This window comes from Rhinatrema bivittatum, chromosome 6, assembly GCF_901001135.1.
Source record: "Rhinatrema bivittatum chromosome 6, aRhiBiv1.1, whole genome shotgun sequence".
NCBI lineage: Eukaryota > Metazoa > Chordata > Amphibia > Gymnophiona > Rhinatrematidae > Rhinatrema > Rhinatrema bivittatum.
Genome location: NC_042620.1, coordinates 265,386,252 through 265,411,458, shown reverse-complemented (window position 1 = coordinate 265,411,458; position 25,207 = coordinate 265,386,252). Strand labels below are relative to the sequence as shown.

Sequence of the window (25,207 nt, the reverse complement as noted above, 5' to 3'; positions counted from 1 at the left end):
GCATTCCTGTAATGTAAAATTTCTTACATGGAAAGTCCTTTTTCTAGTAGCTATTACATCTGCTAGAAGGGTCAGTGAATTACAAGCTCTGGTTTACATACTCACTCTACACAAGGTTCCTGCATGACTGAGTGGTCCTCCACACTCACCCCAAATTTCTTCCTAAAGGTGGTAACGGATTTTCACCTTAACTAATCCATAGTCTTGCTCACTTTCTTCCCAAGGTCCCACTCTAACCAGGGTGAGAGGGTTTTGCACACCTTGGACTGTAAACGTGCACTTGCATTTTACCTAGACCGCACTGCAGTCCACAGAAAATCCACTCAACTCTTCGTTTCTTTTGACAAAAACAACCTAGGAGTTGCAGTTGGGAAACAAACTCTCTCCAACTGGCTAGCAGACTGTATCGAATTCTGCTATGAGAAAGCAGGCCTTCCTCTCCATGGATGAGTAAAGGCGCACTCAGTGAGGGCTATGTCAACATGCATGTTCAGTACCTATTGCCGACATCTGCAAAGCTGCAACTTGGAGTTCTCTGCATACATTTGCAGCTTATTATTGCTTAGATAAGGAAGGACGTCAAGACTCCTCCTTTGGACAATCTGTCTTGAGAAACCTATTTTCAGTATAATACCCAACTCCTTTCACAACCTCCTACTGTGATTCAGGCTGCCTCAGTTGTGCCTGTTGCATGAGCTGAGTGCCATTGACCTGTTAAAAGATGAGTCAGCCTGTAGCTTGCTAATCACCCATATGTGAGGACTACCATCCTGCTTGTCCTGGGATAAAGCAGAGTTGCTTATCTGTAACCAGGTGTAATCCCAGGACAGCAGGATGTAGTCCTCATGGAGTTGGATCCGCTACCGTTTTTATTATTTTATTTTTTCGCTCGCACTTATTGCTACAAACAAGACTGAAGGGAGACCCCTGTGGCTTCAGGGATCATGGCATGCTGGGCATGCTCAGTAGGCTCAGTGTGCCAGTCAAAAGTTTCTAGAAACTTTGACAGAAAGTTTTCTGTGATAGGGTTCCATCCAGTGATGTCACCATATGACTACATCCTGCTGTCCTGGGATAACACCTGTTACAGGTAAGCAACTCTGCTTTCCCCCGACCCCACCCCCCTTCAAGGCACTGTGAATACTGCCTCTACAGCATCCCCAGCCCAGCAAACTAAAACTTAACTCAGGGATGGAACCAGGGAGCTATCCACATGGCAATGCACAGTACTGCCATTGAACCACTGGGCTGGCCCGCAATTAGCAGTTTTTCATATGATATGTCTCTGCTTTGTTCTTCAGGAGACTGTAGTTCCCACTCCATGTACTTCCAGCCAGGATGAGGAGCAGCGCTTATCTGAGAGCTCCCTAAGAAGAACCAACAATCTTGTGAAATCAGAAAGAGAGGCATTACTTATTGGTAAGATGTCCACCAGCATACAGCAAGAAGTCTGAGAGGGAGAGAATTATTGAATAGAGTAAATTTCTCTCATCAGATCTTGCTAAGTACCTTCATGTGGTTATCTTATTTTATAACATTTAGAGCAAATCTCTACACAGCAATAGGGCCAGTGTGACCCACTGTGCAAGTTGTGCACAGAGCAGCGGCTTAAAGGGGTAGTAATGGTGGTTCCCCAAGATCACAAAACGCCTTGGGGCTGCCAGATCCCAACTTGTCAGCTGCCAAAGATCTTGAGGTTCTGAGGCCACCAGCAGATCCTGTCCCAAAAATTGTCATTTAAAACTGACCCTAAATATTTTAAAGTAAAGGACTTTCCTAATTGTTAGCCCTGAAAATAATTTGTCTGACTTTGCCAGGACATAATCACCAGTCTCAAATTTTTGGTTTTTAAATTTTGTGTCAATGCATACAAAAACAGTTGAACAAATTTTTATTACTTCCCTACATATTAAGCAACTTCCTGACACATCCATCCTTTGAAGTCTCATCTCTGCCTCGGGATAAATCATGCATTTTTAGTAAAAGTCTGTTTGCTTGCCTTCATTTGAATTGTGTTGACTCTCAGCATTCTTATACTATATATAGGAGCAGACAAGGGACAAACACATGAGAAACAGACTAATCTGATTGTCCTATGTAGTTCAGTAAGAACAAGCATTGGCTGAAATTTAAAATAAATGGAACCAATCGGAGGAGGAATAGCCTAGTAGTTAGAGCAGTGGACTATGAACCAGGAGACCAGCGTTCGAGTCCTGCTGTCGCTCCTTGTGACCTTGGGCAAGTCACTTTACCCTCCATTGCCTCAGGTACAAAAACTTAGATTGTAAGCCCTCTGGGGATAGAGAAATACCTATAGTACCTGAATGTAAACCGGTGTGATATCTCGATTGAGATCGAATGTTGGTATATAAGAAAAAAAAACATGCTCCTACATATAAGAATACCTAGAATCGCCCTCTGTCTCCATACTTATTTAATCTATCTCTCGAACCCCTTTTGTCTGCAGTGAGTCAAGACCCTCGCTTTACAGGTATTCTCACAGCTAAATTTTCTGGTTACGTAGATGTATTCTATATATCTGTAATCCAGAACAAGCTTTTTCTAACTATTATTGATATAATATCCCACTTCTCTAGAATTTCAGGATACACAGTGAACTGGCCCAAATCTGAACTCATGCCTCTTAACCTTTTTTGGTCATTGTGTCACCCTCCCAGATTATTGAGGAAGTCTTCAAAAACCCTCCCAGATTATCAATTCTGATGGGTACCTGAAGGATTAAAATATTTAATCATCTACTTCTATGGAGACATGAAGACTACTATTCATCATTGTAGTGTATGCATTTTTCAAATGCTGAAAGACACTATGACCCGTTGAACTCCATTGCATCTTACTTGGTGGGGAAGACTAGATGCTATAAAACTAATTGTCTTTGGAGTTCCATTGATGATGTCAGTGGGATAGGAAACAGATTTAACTTGTTGCCTTGGCATCCATGAAGAATCTCAAATTAACTAAGCCGAACCAGTGCAACAACCTCTCCAAAGTGCAAAAAGGTACTCTACAATATTTATGGACAGTTTTGTGTATCGTTTGATGGATGAAATATCGACTCGACCAAAGAGAATCGGAACGAAAAAAACAGGGCCTTTGGTCGATGAAAAAAATATGGCACCTGAGTGGTCACAACTTGCAGAAGGGCTCACTGAGGCCGCGATCCAAGATATTACTAAATCGGTTTCTGCAGCAATTTCAGATTAAATAACAAAATTGCAAGCCTCTGTGGATGATCTCCAAGAGCATTTTGAAAGCTACAGAACGTCTGCATCAGAAATTTTTGAAAAGGTGGAGAGGCATGAAACGCAGCTTGATTCTATCACTACTGCGATTGAGGAACTCAAGGTCCAAAATAAAACCTACTACTGATAAACTAGATGATTTGGAAAATAGAAGCAAGCAAAATAACCTGTGCATCGTGGGAGTCACTGAGAAGCTGCAGTCAGAAGAGCTGCTGAAATTTTGCAAAGTATGGCTGCCGAATTCTCTTAAGGTAAGCTCCCTGGATCATTCAATTTTGGTGGAGCCAGCACATAGAGTGGGCCCCGGGGGAAAAGCCGCAGCAAATTATTGTGAAATATTTGATGTTTACTGATAAAGAACGGCTAGTGTCTGCTTTCTGTAAACACATGGAGCTGTCATATGAAAATAAAAAATTTTTGATTTTCCCAGGCTTTTCAGCAAAAGTTATGGCGACAAGGAAAGAATTAACACCATATTGTACTCAACTCTATAAGTGTGGCCTTAAATTTGCTCTTCAGTTTCCGGCGAGAATTAGTCTTCCATAATGGAGAATCAAAGCTCATGCATACTGCTTTGGATGCCCAAAACTTTTTGTCACAGTTGGGCGATTGACGGCATCTGTTCTGATGCTATTGGAAACATTTTTTCTATCTTACGTCTGAATGATGTTGGAAGGTGACTTTTTGCACAAAAGTCTTTTTACGATCTGGCTGGAGGCTTTTGCATGTTGTGGCTATTTGTTCTTTTTTGACGGAGCGTTTTTTTGTTTTCTCTTTTTTCCAGCCCGCATATTTTAACTACGTCATCATATTGCTGTGCATGTGGCTAATCGTATCACACCTTCGGAACTCTACTTTGCACCTAAGCTGGTTAGCGAATTACTGCCACTCATGCCTGATTTCTTATTTTTCCCAACAAGGGATTGGCTTTTGTCATTGTTTTTCTAACTTGTTGACTTCAAACTTAGTTCTTCGTAGATTCCGGGAGGTCCCCAGGATCGACGGTGAGGAAGAATGAAGAGCGCTCTGGGACTCTCTTACCCCACAAACTGGGGAGATGGAATTCCTATTAGGGAACCAGGAATTACAGAGCATGTAAATGATGTGAATGCATGCGAGTATGTGTGTGAGTCTAAATTCTTTCTGATAGTTATGGTGCTTTTTTGTACATTAGTTTATTTGGCGATTGAAACACTTAGACTAGGGACCAGTATTTTTTGATGGTGAGGCTAGCTGGGGGTCCTGCTGTTATATACTTTTATCTCTGTTTGAACATAAGAACATGCCATACTGGGTCAGACCAATGATCCATCAAGCCCAGCATCCTGTTTCCAACAGTGGCAAATCCAGGCCACAAGAACCTGGCAAGTACCCAAAAAGTAAGTCTATCCCATGCTACTGTTGCTAGTAATAGCAGTGGCTATTTTTTAAGTTAACTTAATTAATAGCAGGTAATGAACTTCTCCAAAAATGTATCCAAACCTTTTTTTAAACACAGCTTCACTAACTGCACTAACCACATCCTCTGGCAACAAATTCCAGAGTTTAATTGTGCGCTGAGTGAAAAAGAACTTTCTCTGATTCGTTTTAAATGTGCCACATGCTAACATCATGGAGTGCCGCCTAGTCTTTCTATTATCCGAAACAGTAAATAACCTATTCACATCTACCCGTTCTAGACCTCTCATGATTTTAAACACCTCTGTCATATCCCCCCTCAGCCGTCTCTTCTCCAAGCTGAAAAGTCCTAACCTCTTTAGTCTTTCCTCATAGGGGAGCTGTTCCATTCCCCTTATCATTTTGGTAGCCCTTCTCTGTACCGTCTCCATTGCAATTATATCTTTTTTGAGATGCGGCGACCAGAATTGTACACAGTATTCAAGTTGCGGTCTCACCATGGAGCGATACAGAGGCATTATGACATTTTCCGTTTTGTTCACCATTCCCTTTCTAATAGTTCCCAACATTCTGTTTGCTTTTTTGACTGCCGCAGCACACTGAACCGACGATTTCAATGTGTTATCCACTATGACGCCTAGATCTCTTTCTTGGGTTGTAGCACCTAATATGGAACCCAACATTGTGTAATTATAGCATGGATTATTTTTCCCTATATGCATCACCTGCACTTATCCACATTAAATTTCATCTGCCATTTGGATTCCCAATTTTCCAGTCTCACAAGGTCTTCCTGCAATTTATCACAATCTGCTTGTGATTTAACTACTCTGAACAATTTTGTCTCATCTGCAAATTTGATTATCTCACTCGTCATATTTCTTTCCAGATCATTTATAAATATATTGAAAAGTAAGGGTCCCAATACAGATCCCTGAGGCACTCCACTGCCCACTCCCTTCCACTGAGAAAATTGTCCATTTAATCCTACTCTCTGTTTCCTGTCTTTTAGCCAGTTTGCAATCCACGAAAGGACATCGCCACCTATCCCATGACTTTTTACTTTTCCTAGAAGCCTCTCATGAGGAACTTTGTCAAACGCCTTCTGAAAATCCAAGTATAATACATCTACCGGTTCACCTTTATCCACATGTTTATTAACTCCTTCAAAAAAGTGAAGCAGATTTGTGAGGCAAGACTTGCCTTGGGTAAAGCCATGCTGACTTTGTTCCATTAAACCATGTCTTTCTATATGTTCTGTGATTTTGATGTTTAGAATACTTTCCACTATTTTTCCTGGCACTAATGACAGGCTAACCGGTCTGTAGTTTCCCTGATCGCCCCTGGAGCCCTTTTTAAATATTGGGGTTACATTTGCTATCCTCCAGTCTTCAGGTACAATGGATGATTTTAATGATAGGTTACAAATTTTTACTAATAGGTCTGAAATCTCATTTTTTAGTTCCTTCAGAACTCTGGGGTTTATACCATCCGGTCCAGGTGATTTACTACTCTTCAGTTTGTCAATCAGGTCTACCACATCTTCTAGGTTCACCGTGATTTGATTCAGTCCATCTGAATCATTACCCATGAAAACCTTCTCCATCATGGGTACCTTCCCAACATCCTCTTCAGTAAACACCGAAGCAAAGAAATCATTTAATCTTTCCGCGATGGCCTTATCTTCTCTAAGTGCCCCTTTAACCCCTCAATCATCTAACGGTCCAGCTGACTCCCTCACAGGCTTTCTGCTTCGGATATATTTAAAAATGTTTTTACTGTGAGTTTTTGCCTCTACAGCCAACTTCTTTTCAAATTCTCTCTTAGCCTGTCTTATCAATGTCTTACATTTAACTTGCCAACGTTTATGCTTTATCCTATTTTCTTCTGTTGGATCTTTCTTCCAATTTTTGAATGAAGATCTTTTGGCTAAAATAGCTTCTTTCACCTCCCCTTTTAACCATGCCGGTCATCTTATTTCTTATGTTTCAGATGGTACAAATTCATTTTAGTTCTTTAAATGTGGATGGCCTGCATTTCCCAATTAAGCGCAAGAAAATATTAACTGATTTGAGAAAAAGAGGCTCCAACATTGTTTTCCTTCAAGAAACCCATTCAGTCGATTTATAAGAAATTGTGAAGAGATTGGGTAGGTAGTTGCTACTTTTCCTCCTCAGCTAGGCAGCAAGGCATGGCAATTCTTATACATAAAAACTTATCCTTCACATTCAAAAAACAATTTACAGTTATCAATGGGCGCTGAATTATTGTACTGGGCTCTCTGCTTGGCAAAAAAAGTCATGCTTGTCGACATATATGCCCCTAATATTTATTCCCATGATTTTTCTCATCTCTTGCTGCCAAACTCCTTCAATAGAATGATTATTTCTGTGTTATGGGGCACAATTTTAACATAACTGACAATCCTTTAGTAGATTGTAATCCGCCCAAGCAACCAAAAAAACATAAGGAAAACTTAGGCATTGGCTTTCTTACAAAAGAATTGGGTTTGGTTGACACGTGGAGATTGCTGTATAGTTGTTAACTCTGTGGACCCTTGAGCCGGCACGAGCACTGGAATCACCACTGAGGGACGGCCCTCAGAGGTCCTCGTTTCCTGGAGGCGGTACCGGTCCAGGAGCCCCAACAGGAGCTTCACCTATACCAACCCACGTTCCTCTCAGGTTGAGCCCTTCGGTACCAGGGCTGGCAGGACTTAGGCGGGGGTCTCCTGGCGAAGAGAAGTCCAATCGGAGAGCAGCGCCAGGAAGTCCGGGTCAAGGCTGGCAGAGGTCAGGAGTACCATGGACAGTCCGGAAGCCAGGACAGGCGGTGAACAGGCAGTATGAGGAACCAGGCCAGAGGTCAGGACAGGCAGCGGATTCACAGGAACCAAGAAGCAAGGCGAAGGTCAGGACGGGCAGTAGACATGCAGAAACGAGGAAACCAAGCCGAAGTCGAGACCGAGAAGACAATCCGAAGAACAGGGGATCAGGAACTGAAGCAGCGGAACCACGGGTACAGGACATGCAGAAACTCAGGAACTAGAATGCAGCAACAATGCACTCTACGAGCAGGACCCATTGCCAAGGCAAGGAACGCTGAACTGAGCCCAGGCGTCTGACGTCATCTTCGGGGATTGGGCCGAGTTTCCAGCCGCGGTCCCTTTAAGATGTGGCAGATGGCGCACGCGCGCGCCTAGGGAGGCGCGCGCAGGGAGCCTGTTGGCGGTGTCCAGGACCGCGTGGGAGGCCCGCCGCAGCTGGGAGCAGGACCGGGGCACCCCATGCCGCCAGAGGACAAACCCGGTGTCTGTGCCTGCCAGAGCAGGTAAGGGGACCTGGCTGGGGCAGACCGCAGCCGGGATTCCCAACAATAGTAATGATTCTTTTACTGTCATGTGCATCATGTTATTCAAGGTTAGATTATTTTTTAATATCAGAAAGTTGGTTAGGAGATTTGTGAATTTTCTTATTCAGATCATGCTTTACTTTTACTTAACTATGGAATTTTTAGATACCAAAAGAGGGAGAAAAAACTGGAAATTTCCCAGTCACTTATATCACGACAGACAATTTAGGGTATATCTTTTGGATAAATGGAAAGAATATGAAGTTACTAATACTGCTGCCAATATGGATCTCCTAACTTTCTGGAATGCTGCTGAGATGGTCCTTCAGAGCCATATTATTTCCTAAAGTGCTGGGTTGCATAAACACCGCAATGCTAGGATATTATCCTTAAGCAAGCAGTTGACAGAGCTTAAGAGGCTTCATATGAAAAGTCTAATAGCAGAACACAAAGCTAAATTGTTAGAGGTGAAGAAGGAATTGAATGACATCTTAAGCTATCAAACCAGAATTAATTTGTTTTAGAGTCTCCTATACAAATTTTAAAGATTCAAAAAGTCATCCAATCTTTGCACCTGGGCAAGGCTCTCGGACCTGAAATGTATAAATTACTGAACACAAATATTGCAGCTCCCTTATGTGCCATGTCTCTAGCTGCTCGTGACCGAGGGGCCTTTGCAGTAGGCCATAGTTTGGCCATTATTATCCTTCTCCCTAAACCAGGTAAAGATCCACTATTACCAGAATCATTCCTGCCCATCTCTTTACTTAATCAGGATATCAAAATACTGGCGGCCATTCTCTCTGACCATTTGAATAGCGTAATCCAATCATTGGTAAAGACTGATCAGTCCAGTTTTATTAAGAACCGCAGTTCTACTGCAAACATTCTGAAAGCCTTAATATCCATTTATTCTGCCCCTTCTGCCAATCCTACTGGACTTCTCTTAAGTTTGGACTCAGAAAAAGCTTTTGATCATGTTGACTGGCCTTACTTCTGGTATGCTCTGGAGCAGTTCGACTTTCCACACAGCTTTGTTAATTGTGTACAACTACTCTGTGAGGGTCCTGCAGCCCAAAATTTTGCTAATGGATCCTTGTCCTATCCCTTTTTAATCTTGCGCGGCATGAGACAGGGACATCCCGATCTCCCCCTACTTTATGTACTGACTCGTGAACCATTGTCTATTTTTCTATGAGAGCTGAGGGGATTTAGAGGTGTTTGGATTGGTAGACGAGAGCTGAAGCTCAGTTTGTTTGCAGATTATATGTTGTTATTTGTGGGCAATCCTGAACATAGCGAGCCCTTAATCACTACAGCTCTCCAAAATTTGGGGTCTTTTTCAGGTTTGAAAATGAATTATGGAAAGCCTGAAGCGTTCCCACTCTTCCCATCCTTAAAAGATGTCTGCCAAACTCCCTTTAAATGGAACTTGGGGGGGTCTGAAACATTTAGGAATTTACCTTACTCACACAGCACCTGAGCTGTATCAACATAATATACTTCAAGCACTAAATAATCATAAGGAACTATTATGTAAATGGGTGGATTATCCGTTATCTTTCTTTGGGAGATGTGCAATGGTTAAAATGGTCTTTTTTTCCTAAAATGTTATATATATGTCCTACAAATGCTCCTAAGTCTGCTGTCATTACTTTTATCTGGAGGGGCAAGCCTGCTCGTACTGCCTATCATTTTTTATGTCTTAACAAATGACTAGGTGGGCAAGCCTTACCTGATCTTGGCTGCTGTAATGTAGCCTTACTGCAGTACATACAGGATTGAGTTTCTTTACATGCCAAGTTTGATCCTGACTATCTCTTGGCTGAGTTGGCATCCCCATGGGAACTAATTAATTTCTTGCATTGTTCCCTACTGGTAAAATTGGTGCCTTGCCATTGGGAGTTCTGGTTTAAGGCTTTCCATAAAGCTTGGAAGTGGTAGAGTCTTTTGAATAACTGCTCTCCTTTTGTATCTCCCTTTTTGAGCCTGATGGGCAACCCAAATTTTCCTAGCAGTAGAGATTGTAAAGTGTTTCAAGAATGGAAAGTAAAGGGTTTGTTTTATATAGGGCAGCTAGTGGATTCAGATACTACAATACCCCCATTCCTTTGCACAATTAAAAGATGACTGGGATATTCCTAAAACAGATTTTTTTGCTTACCTCCAATCCAGGCATTATTGCTTTTCAGTGGGGAATGAGTGTTGCTGCTATTGCGTTTACAGACCAGGAAGAAAGTTTTTTTGAACCATAACTAAATTCAACAAATTGCGCTCCTGGATGTCACAAATTAATGATACTTCTCCTTTAACTGGCCTATCTCATTTATAGCAGGACAGTGGAGTGCGGACTTAGGGCTGTCGCTCTCTGTCGATGACCTGTGGTCCACTTTTTCAGTTCTTTACCACTATTTAAAAGCGGTCAACTTATGAGAGGTACAATTCAAAATTCTCCACCAGGTCGATAGAACAGAACCAAGGGTGCCAAAATGAAATTTTGGGCATTGGACCTTTGTTTAAAATGTGGTACTGCACCAGGTGATCTATGCCATATGTCTACTGGCTGTCCCAAATATAATGTTTTTTGGAAAGGTGTTACAGACCATCTGCATTGAATATTACAGGTTACCCTCATATGGACTGGCAAACTGTTGTATTTTTACTCTTTTGATGATACTGTGAAATTACCGGCAGGAGGACCTAGAATGCTCAGTATAGCTTTGACCTTGGCCAAGAAAGTCATTTTATTGACCTAGCATACTGATACATTATTTAACTAACCAGGTCATTCATCAAAATGCGTTAAGGCCCTAACGCCCGCGATAATGCCATAACGCATGCGTTATTTTTCGCATCGCGAGATACATATGCAAATTTTGGAGATTTAGTCAACCGGGAGGAGTTTGGGTGGGGTTTATGAAAATGAGGGGTGTTTAATGTTGCGTGCAATAGCGTAACACACATTATCGAACATTTTAACGCCAGAAATAACGACACCTTTTTTCTTGGCTTTAAGCTGTACGATATGCCGGAAACGGAATGGCAGACATACAAAACCACACAGTACACATCAGTGAAGCTTTGATGTGATTTGGAGTGAGGAAAAGGACACAAAAATGAGATTTGTATAATGTACTGTCACCCTAGCTTCATGAACTCTCTACCTTTTTGCTATCAAGCTAGGGCAAGAATAAATTGTAAAAAATCTCTTCTTTGTGTCTCTTTTCTCACTTCAAATCACATCAAAGCTTCACTGATATGTACTGTGCAGTTCGTACCTCTGACTGTGCATGTAAACCTGCCTCCCAAACCCTAGACCATCACCAAATCCTCACCTCGAGTTACTAGTTCACCCTCCTACAGTGGTATAAATAGTTGACTAATATGAGAGTCTCTCTCTCTCTCTCGATCCCTCTCTCGATCAATGAGAGGAGGGGTCTCTCAGTACGTACTTTGTGACACCGTTACCTCTGCATTTATTTGCAGACCTTTGTGATGATCTCTGTGCTTGCGAATTCCTGTACTAGTTTATACATTTCTTCCTTTGTACTATTTTGCATATTGATATATTTCTTTTTGTTCTCTCCTCCAACAAAAAACATGTTATAAAAAAATAATTGTCCTTAAATCAATTTCATTTTAAGCATGATTTCAGCCTTTTTTGCAGATTCCTTTTATAGAGAGGTTGAAAAATTACTGACCCACTTTTTTGTGGTCCAAGAAGGCTCCTAGAATAGCTCTTAAGAAGTTGAAACTTGCTAAAGAAAAGGGAGGGGTTAACTTTCCAGATTTTTACTTAAACCATACGCTTTTCTCCAATATGGCTCCAGTTGGAACGAGAACAGTCCTCACCTATCCCTCTTATTGAACTTTTAACGATACCCTTACCCTCATACTTGTCATCCCACTTCATTCACAGGTCTACACATACAGCTTTTCGTGAGTTTGAGTGCTGCATTTCTCCCTTGCCAACTCCTTTAATTTTATCCTCCTGTGCTTCCCTGTGATATAATCCTTGGCTGCAAATTAATGGTCAGCGCTTAAATTGGCAGGAAAATAGAGTTTGGACTATAGGTCAGCTTTTAGAGGATTGCAAACTAGTTTCATTTCAATCCTTAATTACTAAATATGCTTTACCCTCCTCTCATTATTATAGATAGCTTCAACTTTGTCATTGCCTTCATTCCTCTTTCCCAGACCTTACTCGTTTCACATTGCAGTCTCCAGTTATTCCTCTATTGCGTAATATCTTTTCACAATCTCATGTTGCAACTAATCTCTATAAATTGATGAAAAACTCCAAATATCCTCATTGTCAGCAGTTGGAAAAATTATGGAACGATGACCTGATGATAGACTTCTCTATTTCATGGGACCATTATTGGCAGTCTTCAATTAGAATTTCTTTATCGTCCCATATAACTCAATCCTTTTATTCTGGCACATTGAGCTTTTGGATGCCATGGCAATTACTTAAGACTGGATTGTTAGACTCCCATTCTTGTTGGTCATGTACCTCCCCAAACCTTGTATTATCCCATATGTTGTTTTATTGTCCTCTGACCAGTGCTTTTTAGCAGGAAATTTGGGCTAAAATACAGAATATGCTGGCTTTTAAGATGCTTCTTACTCACCCGATTGTTATCTTTTGGTCTATGGCTCTTCCTATTTTTATACCCCACCAATCTTGTTGGATATTAAACTTTCTAATGGTTATTGCATTTAAATTAGTATTCTCTAATTGGAAATCTACGGTTAATCTCTGTGTCCATTTCTGGTTTGTTGTCCTAGAATTACCAGCTAGCTGCAAATGTGGAAGCCTGTAAATTCTTACTTTGATATATGATTTGTTAATCTTACTCAAGCTGCTGTTTTGTTACTTCTGAAGCTGATGTACTGTACTTTCTCTATCAAGCTGAATTTGTGACCTTGTTCATTGTTTTATTGTTGGTTTTTATTCACTTGCTTTTGGAAACATTAATAAAAATGTTTTAATTGAAAAGAATGCCTAGAGTCAACACAATTCAAATGAATGTGAGCACACAAACTTTTACTGGAGATGCATAATTTATCTCCTGAGGCAGAGACAGGATCTCTAAACATGGCTCTGTGTTGGAAAGTTGCTGAATATGCAGTGAAATGTAAAAAAATATTCTGCTATTTTTATATGTATTGACACAATATGTAAAAGCTAAAAATTTGGGATCGATGATTAGTTCAGTGGCCAACATATTTATGAAAGTCCCTTACTTTAAAATGTGAGGAATGTTTGGGGTTTTTTTTTTATATTTCAGCATTCACCTTTTGGATTCATATTGGAAAATTGGGCATCCAAATGGCAGATGAAATTTAATGTGGATAAGTGCAAGGTGATGCATATAGGGAAAGATAAACCATGCTGTAGTTACACGATGTTAGGTTCCATATTAGGAGCTACCACCCAAGAAAGAGATCTAGACGTCATAGTGGATAACACATTGAAATTGTCGGTTCAGTGTACTGCGGCAGTCAAAAAGGCAAACAGAATGTTGGGAATTATTAGAAAGGGAATGGTAAATAAAAAGGAAAATGTAATAATGCCTCTGTATCGCTCCATGGTGAGACCGCACCTTGAATACTGTGTACAATTCTGGTCGCCGCATCTCAAAAAAGATATAGTTGCGAGGGAGAAGGTACAGAGAAGGGAGACCAAAATGATAAAGAGGATAGAACAGCTCCCCTATGAGGAAAGACTAAAGTGGTTAGGACTGTTCAACTTGGAGAAAAGACGGCTGAGGGGGGATATGATAGAGGTGTTTAAAATCATGAGAGGTCTAGAACGGGTATATTTGAATCGATTATTTACTCTTTCGGATAATAGAAAGACTAGGGGGCACTCCATGAAGTTAGCAAGTAGCACATTTAAAACTAATCGGAGAAAGTTCTTTTTTACTCAACGCACAATTAAACTCTGGAATTTGTTGCCAGGGGATGTGGTTAGTGCAGTTAGTGTAGCTGGGTTTAAAAAAGGAGTAGATAAGTTCTTGGAGGTTGATTCTGGGGGAAGAGAGCAAGCCCGGGGTGGTGGGGGGGAGAGCAAGGGAAGTTCCAAGCCTTGGGGAAAGGCCAGTTCTTATCTACTTTTACTATACCTCCTTGTAGAATTCTGTACAAAACAATAAAAACAGCCTGTATCTTTCAGTAATAAATTTTTTCTGTATTGTACTTTAAGTTATTATTCAAACACAGTAATTATATTGCTTTATCTTGACAAATAACGTGTGCAGGATATTGATGTATGCAGGATTCTCTCAGGAGTATCACTTGTACATTATGAAACTTGTTTTTACCTTAACCTTTTCACCTACCTCTTTTGAAACCATATTAATTAAGTTGACATAGAAAATAGCCACTGCTATTACTGGCAACAGTAACATGGAATAGACTTAGTTTTTGGGTACGTGCCAGGTTCTTATGGCCTGGATTGGCCACTGTTGGAAACAAGATGCTGGGCTTAATGGACCCTTGGTCTGACCCAGCATGGCAAGTTCTTATGTTCTTGTGCTGTAATTTTTCATTATGTAAAGAATAATATTAAAGCAATTGAAATGTAGTTTGGTGTAGAGATAGAAGAATGTGCACTGTAGGTTATCCTATAAAAGGGAATAGAACTTCTCTATACGTAGGTATAATTTGCAGTCCTGTATCACAGGGATCAAGGTTTAGTTGAGACCATCAATAAAATTGCAGCTGGTAGGAGGTTTCAATCTGTCAAAAGTTCATAGGAGAATCCCATCTGTATCTATTGCTAAAAGTATGGAGATTCTGCTTAAGCAATTGGTAGCATAACCCACATGCACAGGCAGAATATTGGACCTGGAACCTTCAAATTGAAAAATATGTTTCTAATGTCACAATAGTGGGTGGTCACCTCAGGTTCGGAGATCAAAGGACATTGTGGTTCAATATTAGAGTAATGTCTGAGCTGGATCACACACAGATCCATTTCCTGGACCTCAGGTGGTCCAGCTTGTTCTGTTATTGTGGCGTAACTTAGGGAGAGCACTGACAGGTGAGGGAGGATGTAAGGGCAATAAACATTTATATTAAGAAAGTAAGTAAAAGTAAGAAAAACATTATGGTTTTCAAAAGAAGTAGGTGAAAAGGTTAAGGTAAAAACAAGTTTCAAAAAAATCATACATGTGACACTCGATGCAAAAGACTGGGAAGCCCCCCTCTTGCTGCTGGACTGCTGCCTTCATCTCAATTTTGATCAGTTCCTAGTTAAGTTTTAGGTTGCTATGGGAGTAGGAATGTGTCTAACTTCCTTTAAATGTATTCGTGAATTCACTATGTGTCTGGTAGTGGCCTACCGGGGTCTGATCGAATTCTCAATAAAGTTTTTGTTTGTTTTTTTTTTGTGAAAGTGGCACCTGCCTATAAATTAAGGGATGAGCTAGGGGTGGGTGGGTTGGGAAATACAAACAGTCTAACTTCAGTTAGTCAGCCTGAGTGACTCACTGCTCCCTTGATTAACAAATGTTGGTCCCTATTCAAACCCAATCACACTACCGCAACACCTTTCCAAGGTGAGTAACTGAGCTGAACTATTCAACTTTTTTACTTTGGTATATACTGCTCCTAGCTTATTTCTAGCTTCTGGCTACTTTTTTGTGGGTTGTTTTTTTTTGTGGTTTTTTTTATTTTTCAATACAATGCACTCAGTTAGTATTAAATACAAACACTCAGCTCTTTAAAAGTCTGGAGAACACTCAGTTCTCCAGACTTTTAAAAATAAACACACTACCTACTGCTTCCTTATTGACTGACTAAAAATACAAACAGTCTAACTTGTGTATTCACTGTCTACCTACTGCTACCTTATTGACTGACTATTTAAAAATGCAAAACAGTCTAACTTGTTTATTCACTGCCTTTCTGACTATTAAAGGCACAAACACACAAAATAATATTCCCAAATAGTTAACTTTGCCCAATACTTTTAAAAAAGTCAATGTCCCAAGCAAAAACTTACTGATTCCTTTCAGCCACCAGCAAGGTGATCCTCTCCTCTCAGTGTTTCCATTGGAATGTGTTGCTTTTGAAGAGATACTAGCCAAATCTATCCACAAACGTGGGGGTAACTCCTATATTAAACGTATCCAAAAACCGGCACACAAAAATTTTTTCTTTTCTTTTAAATAAATTTTTACCTTTTCTTTTTAAGATTGCAATTCACCTATGTGCCTCACACATACCCAACCTAATTTAAACTTGCGTTTTAATATCAAAGAAGATTATATATGTCTTAAATATTTGATAGGTGTATGGTAATGCTTCATAAAACTTTAAGAGCACCTGACATGGTGTCCTGCTCGATTTTTATTGTTTAATCATAAGCACCACCATCCACCACATAGTCCTTTAATCAATTATTCAAAAACTTTTTGTTTGTTATTTTCTTAAAAATTTTTTCTTTTTATATCTTTTTATATCTTCTTATATCTTTGAACAACCAAGTTTAAAAGGAAAGTGTAAAACACTAAATGTAGAACAAGAGATTGTAGGTCGCCAGTCACTCAGGACTGGAGCATTACTTATCTTTGCACTTAAAGTCCTCAAATACGATCTTTCAGCGGCACTTGCCCCAACAAGGCCCGGTTTCGAATCCTCTTCATCAGGGGAAGCCACTCCAACTTTGTCCCAGATAATTTCATCTCATTTAATGTTCCAAATCCATAAAGAGCTCGCCTCAGCGCTGCTCACTCCACGCTCCTCTTCAAAAAAAATGGCGAGCTCTTTATGGATTTGGAACATTAAATGAGATGAAATTATCTGGGACAAAGTTGGAGTGGCTTCCCCTGATGAAGAGGATTCGAAACCGGGCCTTGTTGGGGCAAGTGCCGCTGAAAGATCGTATTTGAGGACTTTAAGTGCAAAGATAAGTAATGCTCCAGTCCTGAGTGATTGGCGACCTACAATCTCTTGTTCTACATTTAGTGTTTTACACTTTCCTTTTAAACTTGGTTGTTCAAAGATATAAGAAGATATAAAAAGATATAAAAAGAAAAAATTTTTAAGAAAATAACAAACAAAAAGTTTTTGAATAATTGATTAAAGGACTATGTGGTGGATGGTGGTGCTTATGATTAAACAATAAAAATCGAGCAGGACACCATGTCAGGTGCTCTTAAAGTTTTATGAAGCATTACCATACACCTATCAAATATTTAAGACATATATAATCTTCTTTGATATTAAAACGCAAGTTTAAATTAGGTTGGGTATGTGTGAGGCACATAGGTGAATTGCAATCTTAAAAAGAAAAGGTAAAAATTTATTTAAAAGAAAAAATTTTTGTGTGCCGGTTTTTGGATAAGTTTAAAATTTGAAGAGATACTGAGATACTGGCAGGAGTATATATACTGTGACGTCAGATTGTTCCATCTGCTGGCAAAGGAACATAACCCTCTAGTCCTGAGTCCATCAGTCTACAAGGAAAACAAAATTATCAGGTAAGTAATTTCTCCATTAAGCATATTTTTGCTCCCGTGCCCAATATGCGCACGCCACTCCTTTTAAAATTTACATGTTGGGGTATATTCCAATGAGAATCCAGATAAAGTTATCCAGGTAATTTTCCTGCTTATTGCCCCACTAAATATTGACCTCGCTGTTTTTTGTTGCTGTTTTTCTATGTTTAACCTGTATTTTATAAAATGTAACATGTAACTTATGTTATCTTTTTTAGGCATAATTTCCACCTTTCTTCATGTTCACCCATTTGGAGCCAGCATAGAGTACATTTGTTCTTATTTACAGCGTTTAGACACCAAGGTATGTACAGTATGTAAAGTGATATTTTTCATTATATAATGTAGTGACAACTGGAATAAGATGGATAGAATAGTGCTTCTCAACTGGTGTGCCACTTTAAACTCCTTTCTTTGCCACAGTGGTAGAGGCCAGGGGCTGGTGCCCTGACTATTAGCCACTGACCCAAATCTCAGACAGCAGAGAACAGCCCTCTACTTCCTGTCTCAACTCCTCCCTTCCCAAGCAGCATGCAGAGAACAAGAAGAGAGGGAAGCGAGAGTGGACAGAGCAAAGCAAAGAAGAGTCACTCTGCTTCCTAATCTAATTCCTCTTTTCTGTTGTCCGTTCCCCCCCCCCCCCCCAGCCTCCACCTGTCATGCAGGGACTAGAGGGGAGGAGATCAAGCAAGCAAGCAGAGCAAGGAAACCCTACTTTCATGTTCCAGTCCCTCCCTCTTCTGTCTCCATGGTAAAAGGCATAATATGGAGGAGGGTGGGAGTGACAGCAGGAGAGGAGCTGGAGCAGAGCAAAGGAGCTCTTCTTTGTCCCATTGTGTCAATTTCAGCTCTTCCTCTCCTTCCCCCCCACCCCCCCCCCCCCCCCCCACAGGGAGATCTGGAGTAGAAGCAGCTCTGGGCCACAGCAGTGATTTATGTGGAAGGAGAAGTGGTGAATGCCAAAAGTTGAGTGAGATGGGGGAATGAATGTTTGTTGTGGGGAGCAGTGTGAGAAGGGCTGCATGCTGGCGGAGGTGAGGTGAATGTATTTAGGGGTGGCACAAAAGGGGGTAAATATTGGCAGAGATGAGAGGGTTTACGTGAAAGTGTTTAAATTAAGCAAGAGACAGTTATTTCCACTGCAAAAAAAAACAAACCAAAATCATAATGAGATGAGCAAAGAATCTGGTAGGACACTTTCTGACCTTCGAGATCCAAAATAGTGTCCTCATCTATTCTATATATTTCTAGCACAAAGCACATATAAATTTTAATGTTTGCCAGTGGGAGGGGGAATAGTGGCAGACTCCACCTCTACATCCCATCAGGCCTGTGTGGGCCACTCACTCCACTGCTGCTGACAGCCATCAAAAATCTACAGTTAAATTATCAGGAAGCCACATGTGGCTTGCAAGACACTGGTTCGGCTACCCCTGTCTAAACCATCAGGGTTTATTTTGGAGGAGCATATACTCTCCTGCCGTCCATTTTGGTGGTATTTAAACTAAAATATAAGATTGAGGAAGTTTTCACAACAGCAGTTGCACAGAAAAATTTGCACATGATCAACAAAGCTTTCTAGGTTTTTCTGAGCTCTGAAAGCTCCCATTTGTGTGACTTATTATCCTGATGTTTATGGAAAACAGGTAAGCAATTCTGTTCTTACAGCAGGTCATAAAATGCAGTGTTGCCTTCAGAATCTGTAGAGATTGTGGAAGCAGAAGGAGCTGTATTCATTTCCAGGGCCTAACTTGGCCCTTCATATATGGTCTGTATAGTATATTCACACACAAAAAATTATAGTGGTTCCAGTCACTTTTTCTTCTGAAAATGGTAATTCCTCAGGACCTATGGGTGCGATTTCATGCTCCCAATGGACAGTTCATTACCAGTTGCATGCCTTCAGTAGCAACATTGTGGATTCTCCAATCTATTGGAGACTCAAGAAAAGGAAAAGAACCCAGCAAGGCTGCATGTATTGCAAAGATACTCTTTATTTGGACTGAATTGAAATTGTGGATTACTTTGCTTCTTTTCCAGATTTGTACAAGTGAAGTAGAGATGATTATGTCTCGTCTCCATCATACCTTTAAACAAGAGATGAGTGGGGTAGGAGCCAGCCTGGAGAAGAGATGGAAATTCTGTGGCTTTGAGGGACTGAAAATGACTTGATCTATTCTAGTTTTATGAGTTGTCAAAGCTGAAAAGAAATAGACATACCTATGTGCATTATATATACCTGTGATGCTACTATAGCCTACATATTTAATTGAACTACATATGTATATAGATTTAAAATCAGAGCTTTCTGGTGAGATAACCCTTCATGCACTGAGCAGATGTTGAAAGAAATTGAAGTGTTGTAAGGTTTCCCACTTTGGGGGTTTTTTTTGTTCTTTTTTTAATTTTTGGAATAAAAGTGTCCTGGTCTAGCTGATGTCAGATGTCTGTACTACTGTTGTAAAGGTTGATCTCTTATTTAAATACTACTGAGATGGTAATGTGATACTGCTAATTGAAATGTTTTCTGAAATTGTGCTCTGGAACCTTTCTTATCCTATAAATTGAGAAATTGCCAGCAATGTATAAGGAGTTACATAAAATGGAGAGCATGCCATACAATGTATTCTTATTTTTTACATTTATATTGTAGAACATGTACCCGGCTGAAAATGGAGTGATAGTGCAGGTGGACAGAACTGTTTACTACTGACTCTGGGCTCTTTCCATGACTAATCCATACCGAAGAAAATATAATTGGCTATGAAAAGCTCACTGTGTCAGGCACAGGAAACTCCAGTTCACAGACTGTTGTATGATATTAGCAGAGGCACATTCTTTCATCTTTCTTTATTTGATTTATATTCCGCCTTTCATCTGCTTCAGAGTGAATAACATTCCTTAAAACATACCCTATATTGAAAATGGGAATGGGCTGCAGTGGACAGGAGAGAGTTTTGTAATTAAGCTGATTTTCAGGAGCCAAGTCGCTTATTTTTTGTTTAGAACATTAATGAAAATAATGAAAAGCAATGTCTCTTACTTTCCTTTAACTGTCCATTAGAACAACTGCTGATATAAGTGTATGATTTGAAGAATTTACTTATGTTTTAAATGCAACCTTTTTAACCTTGAAATAGGCCAGTATTCTTGAAACGTTCAGTAGAAAAAGTATTAAAAATAAAGATTTAAAAAAATAACATGAGAAACATATTTAAAAGCTGTGCCTCTGGAAGTTATGGATATAACCTCATGCATCTACCTACTGTCATTTTTGCCTACTGTTTTCCTATTATGTCAAGAGATTTTATTTTTCTGCATTAGGTAGAAAAAATCTATTGTTAATAAGGGATATTTTTGTAAGCATGCTCCTGTCTTTGTGCTGCTTCACCTAAATCCATATGTAGCTAAAAAGTACAAATTTCTAATGAATTTAAAACAAGCTGAAAACATTTCAGGTTTTACATTTTAAATTGGTAAGGTCTGTTATGATAAAAGTATTTTTCAATTAAAATCTTTTTATGGTTTGTGTGTTATGCATACTCTATTCTCTGTTTTTTGACCTGGCAGTTTCAACCTGCTTTTTTGGGTGGCCTTCAGATCAAACATGATGTGATGCCATGTGCCTTCATTTGCAATTACCTAGGGATTTTCTTTTCCCTATTTTATACCCCTTCCCAACTTTCTTTTGTACAGTCACTGACTAGTGATGGTTCTCAGCCAGGGGCCATGCACCAGGGCTTTCTCCAGAGCCTTGCCACCATGAATCCTAAAGCCTGCCACTAAATGTTGTCATTGCATGATGACAACTCCATTCCCCATGGGCTGTGAACACTTGGTGAGCCGAAGACCTGAGCTAGGACATGAACCCAGTTGCCTCCGCTGTGCAGTTACAACCCATGAATACTTTATTCTGTTTTACCTGTTGTACATTACATTAAATAATGGAAAGCAATAATCAGCTCTCAGCATTTACAAGATTTTGTAGGTTTATGTATTCATTTGAAATTTTATTTGTATTTATTTATTGGCTTTTTTAAACTGTCATTCGGCAATGCCATCTTAATGGTTGACAAAACAGTGCATCAATCAGTTTACAATCATTAAATTTAGAGTAGAAAATATATAATATTCCAAAAATAAAAATTTAACAATTAAAAAATAAATTGCACATCAGGAAAATACAATAAAATATTTAAAATACATAAACCATGACTTTATTAGTAAGAGCATCTTAAAATTATCATTACAAGAGTACAAAAGTCAATTAAAGTTGGAATTAGGGGTTGAATGAATAAAATGCAACAAATGAGACATTTCTTACCATTCAGACAGATTAATTCACCCCAGTGGGTTATGTGCCTCTAGCAGTAGATGGAGAGGGACAAAAGCTAAGGTCACAATATATATACTCCTGCATTGACATCAGCCCACCAGTATTCTCCATCTCCAGCAGATGGACGTGCATCTCCCATGCTGATCAGGCGTCTATTCCCATCTCTGGTGGGGCTTGGGGAGGAGTCGTAGCTAGGCAGGTTGAGTGACATTTTTGACTAGGCCCTGCTCTCAGGCTTTGCTTTATTGCTGCGTAGTAGGCCACGGCAGCATTTGCACGCTTTTCTGCACACAAGGCTGCTGCGAAACAGTGTGCACAGTTGGGCGCTTAGGTGTGCATTTAAGAGTGCTCAGGTGGAAGCCTACCTGAACTATGTATTGGGCACCTACATTTTGGCTGTCCATGGAAAGCGGGTGTTTGTCCATGGCGCAGGTAACAAAGAAGCCTAAGCGCATTACCCTTTGTGCTGCTTGCCATATTTGGGCATGACAGCCTGGCTTCCCCTCTAACCACCCCACTAACCAGTCACTCGGACCATTCTCAGTATATATATATATATTTACCCTCTAGTTTTTTGCTGTACTTCTACTTCCCGGCTACTCTAGCCCCTAAGTTGGATACCCTTGTTATATGTAACTTGTTATTGCCTTCTTGTTATATGGTTATTTATTTAGTTAGTCCCTACGTTCCATGTAAACCGATCTGATATGAATCTTTTCATGAAGGGCGGTATATAAAAATGTTAAATAAATAAATAAACGTGTATCAGCGCTGCTTGGAAGCTCAGGGAAAATTGTCTCCTACTGATTTTGCTAAGCCCAGTTCTTCCCAGCATGATGCAGGAATGAACAAGGAAGGGGGAACTGCCAGAGGTTTTGCCTGGGTTTGGGGCTCCCCTAACTGGTTGGTCAACTGGGGAAGGTAGTTCAGTGGGTGCAGGACAGACACCCCCCTGGTTTTGGTATGGATCCCTCTGCTTTTTCTTGGGTGGGATTTTTTTCAAGGTCTGCAGTCTTTTCTTCAGGCACAGTCGGCAGTCCTGGTCAATCCTAACAGTTCAGGATCGCAGGCTGTGACTCTCGCAGGTGCTATGGATAAGCATCAGCATACGTCTAGACCTGCAGCAGGTCATGCTGATAGGGACCTGCATGGCACGGATGATGAAGCCAATCCTTACTCCCTGGAGGATGGGGAAATTCCTCCTGGATTGGAGCCATATAGAACAATGATGCGTCTCTTTCATAGAGATGCTGGCTTTTATTTCCAGACATTGAAGAGGCTGGGAGTGGCAGGTGCTAATTCCATGTCTAAGTCAAAGAAAAATCCCATTTTCATTTTTTTGTGTAAAGCTTCATGTTTCTTCCTCATTATGGAAGCTATTCAAGAATTGATTGATCTTGAATGGGGCACCCCGGAAGCTAATTTTAAAGGAGGACAAGCCTTGAAAGGACTGTACCCCCTGGATCCAGCTGCAAAAGAGCAGTTGCACTTTCAGAAAGTGGATGCACTTGTATGTGCCATCACCAAGCGGATGACTATCCCAGTAGAAGAGGGAGTGGCATTGAAGGATGCGCAAGATAGGAGAATTGAGGCTATCCTAAAGCAGACCTTTGAGGAGATGGCAGTTAATTTCTAGATAGCCTCTTGTTGCTCCCTGGTGGCTCACTTTTTTACTTCTCTCTCAGGAAGTCACTGAATCTGATGTGATTTCCAGGGTAGTGATGGAACCAGCAGCCACCTTTTTGGCAGATGCGGGCTGCAACCTGGTCTACACTTCTGCCAGAGGGGTGGCTTCAGTAATAGCAGCCAGGCATCAGCTATAGCTTAGGAATTGGTTGGCTGATACAATTTTAAAATCTAATTTTACAAAATTGCCTTTTAAAGATCACTCTTGTTTGGGAGTGAGCTGGAAAAAATGGCCAATAAGTGGAGTGAGTCTCAGCTTCCTCGGTTACCAGAGAATAAGAAGCAGGGGCCGTGCTCCTTTGACATGAGAGGTTGTGCTAGGGATTTCAAATGCTTTTGACCCTACAGAGGAGCGGCTTCTCAGAGAGTTCAACTTTTGGGTAGGTCTCAGTCCTTTCGTCTCAGGCAGCTCAGACAGGGTGCAGGCTCGAGTGGTGGTACTCCCCGAACCTCTCAATGAATTTGTGCCAACCCACCCCCAGGAACAGGAGATAGAGGGTCGTCTCTCTCTTTATTATCGGAGATGGGTCGAGATTACATCAGACCAGTGGGTTCTGGAGGTGATAAAAAATGGCTATGTTCTGGAGTTTCTAAGTGTTCCTTGGGATGTTTTCATGGTGTCTCTCTGCAGAAGAGAGAGGCAGTGGAGTGTATGTTGCCAAGACCTCAGCCTGCGGGCTGTAGTCCTAGTGCCAGTGTCACAAGAAAATATGGACCGATATTCCATTTATTTCATTGTGCCCAAGAAGGAGGATTCCTTTTGCCCCATCCTAGATCTCAAGAGAGTCATCCATCATTTTTCCCATAGATAAGCAGCTGAATTAGCCATGCTGTCTGGGTACGTCCTCCGTGCCACTAGGTGGTGGAGCTCTCTAAGATCACCAAAGTCTTTAGATGAGGTGTTCCCTCCTGCCTGTCCCTGTGCCTCCTCGAGGCTCCTCAGTCTGTTTTTTTCCACGCGACTAACCGCACAGGGAGCTCTACAGTTCTTGTGAGGAAAAGTTGCTGTGAAGAGAAAAACTTCAGTTATTTCTTTAAAACTTCAATTTTCACCACAGAATATTTACATCTTGCCTCATCCAGATTTTAAATTCTGTGACTGTGGTAAAATTATGTCTGTAACTGACAGACATCAATTTTGTTACATTTGCCTTGGTCCAAAACACATGATCAGGCAAACTGTACAGATTGTGGATGTATGTCCCCAAGGGCACAGTGCCAGAGAGCAGCACAGATTGCCCAGCTCAGAGAGGACAAGACGGGCTCATATGCCCCCTCTGATGCTTCAGCCAGGTCGACTCTGGGCCCGCAGTCGACCCCCAAAACCCATGCCCATCGAAGGTGACCCTCCAGGTCACAAACAGAGAAAGAAAAAGAAAAATCCTTCGATACGAACAGCTGGGGGCGCACCATTGACGCAGCCTTCGTCTGATGCGTCGTTACCGAGTGATAAGCTGTCTCAGCGGCGGCCCGAGGCTTCAGGGAAAGATCAGCAACATTGACGCATCGGAGCAACCTCGACAACTGAGCAGCGCCAATGCATCGATGCAGAGGACCAGCGTCGATGATCCGACATAGCGGAGAAACATCGACGCACTGATATATCTGAAGAGTGTCGACACCCAGGAACTGATGAAGATTGACACAGCAGCGCATCTACA

At 40.8% G+C, this 25,207-nt stretch overlaps 1 protein-coding gene across 4 annotated transcripts in view; it reads left to right on the top strand.

Annotated features, from left to right (window-relative positions):
- ENOX2 (ecto-NOX disulfide-thiol exchanger 2) overlaps positions 1 to 21,060 on the top strand; it is a 292,330-nt gene extending 271,270 nt beyond the window's left edge. For 3 of the 4 annotated variants that reach the window (XM_029607116.1, XM_029607118.1, XM_029607119.1), the window contains 3 exons: positions 1,302 to 1,419; positions 17,743 to 17,828; positions 19,565 to 21,060. In XM_029607116.1, coding sequence (XP_029462976.1) covers positions 1,302 to 1,419; positions 17,743 to 17,828; positions 19,565 to 19,696 — 336 coding nt within the window. In that variant the 3' untranslated portion in view covers positions 19,697 to 21,060. The remainder of the gene's footprint in view (positions 1 to 1,301; positions 1,420 to 17,742; positions 17,829 to 19,564) is intronic. The other variant, XM_029607117.1, reaches the window with a different exon arrangement.
- The last annotated feature ends 4,147 nt before the right edge of the window (positions 21,061 to 25,207 follow it).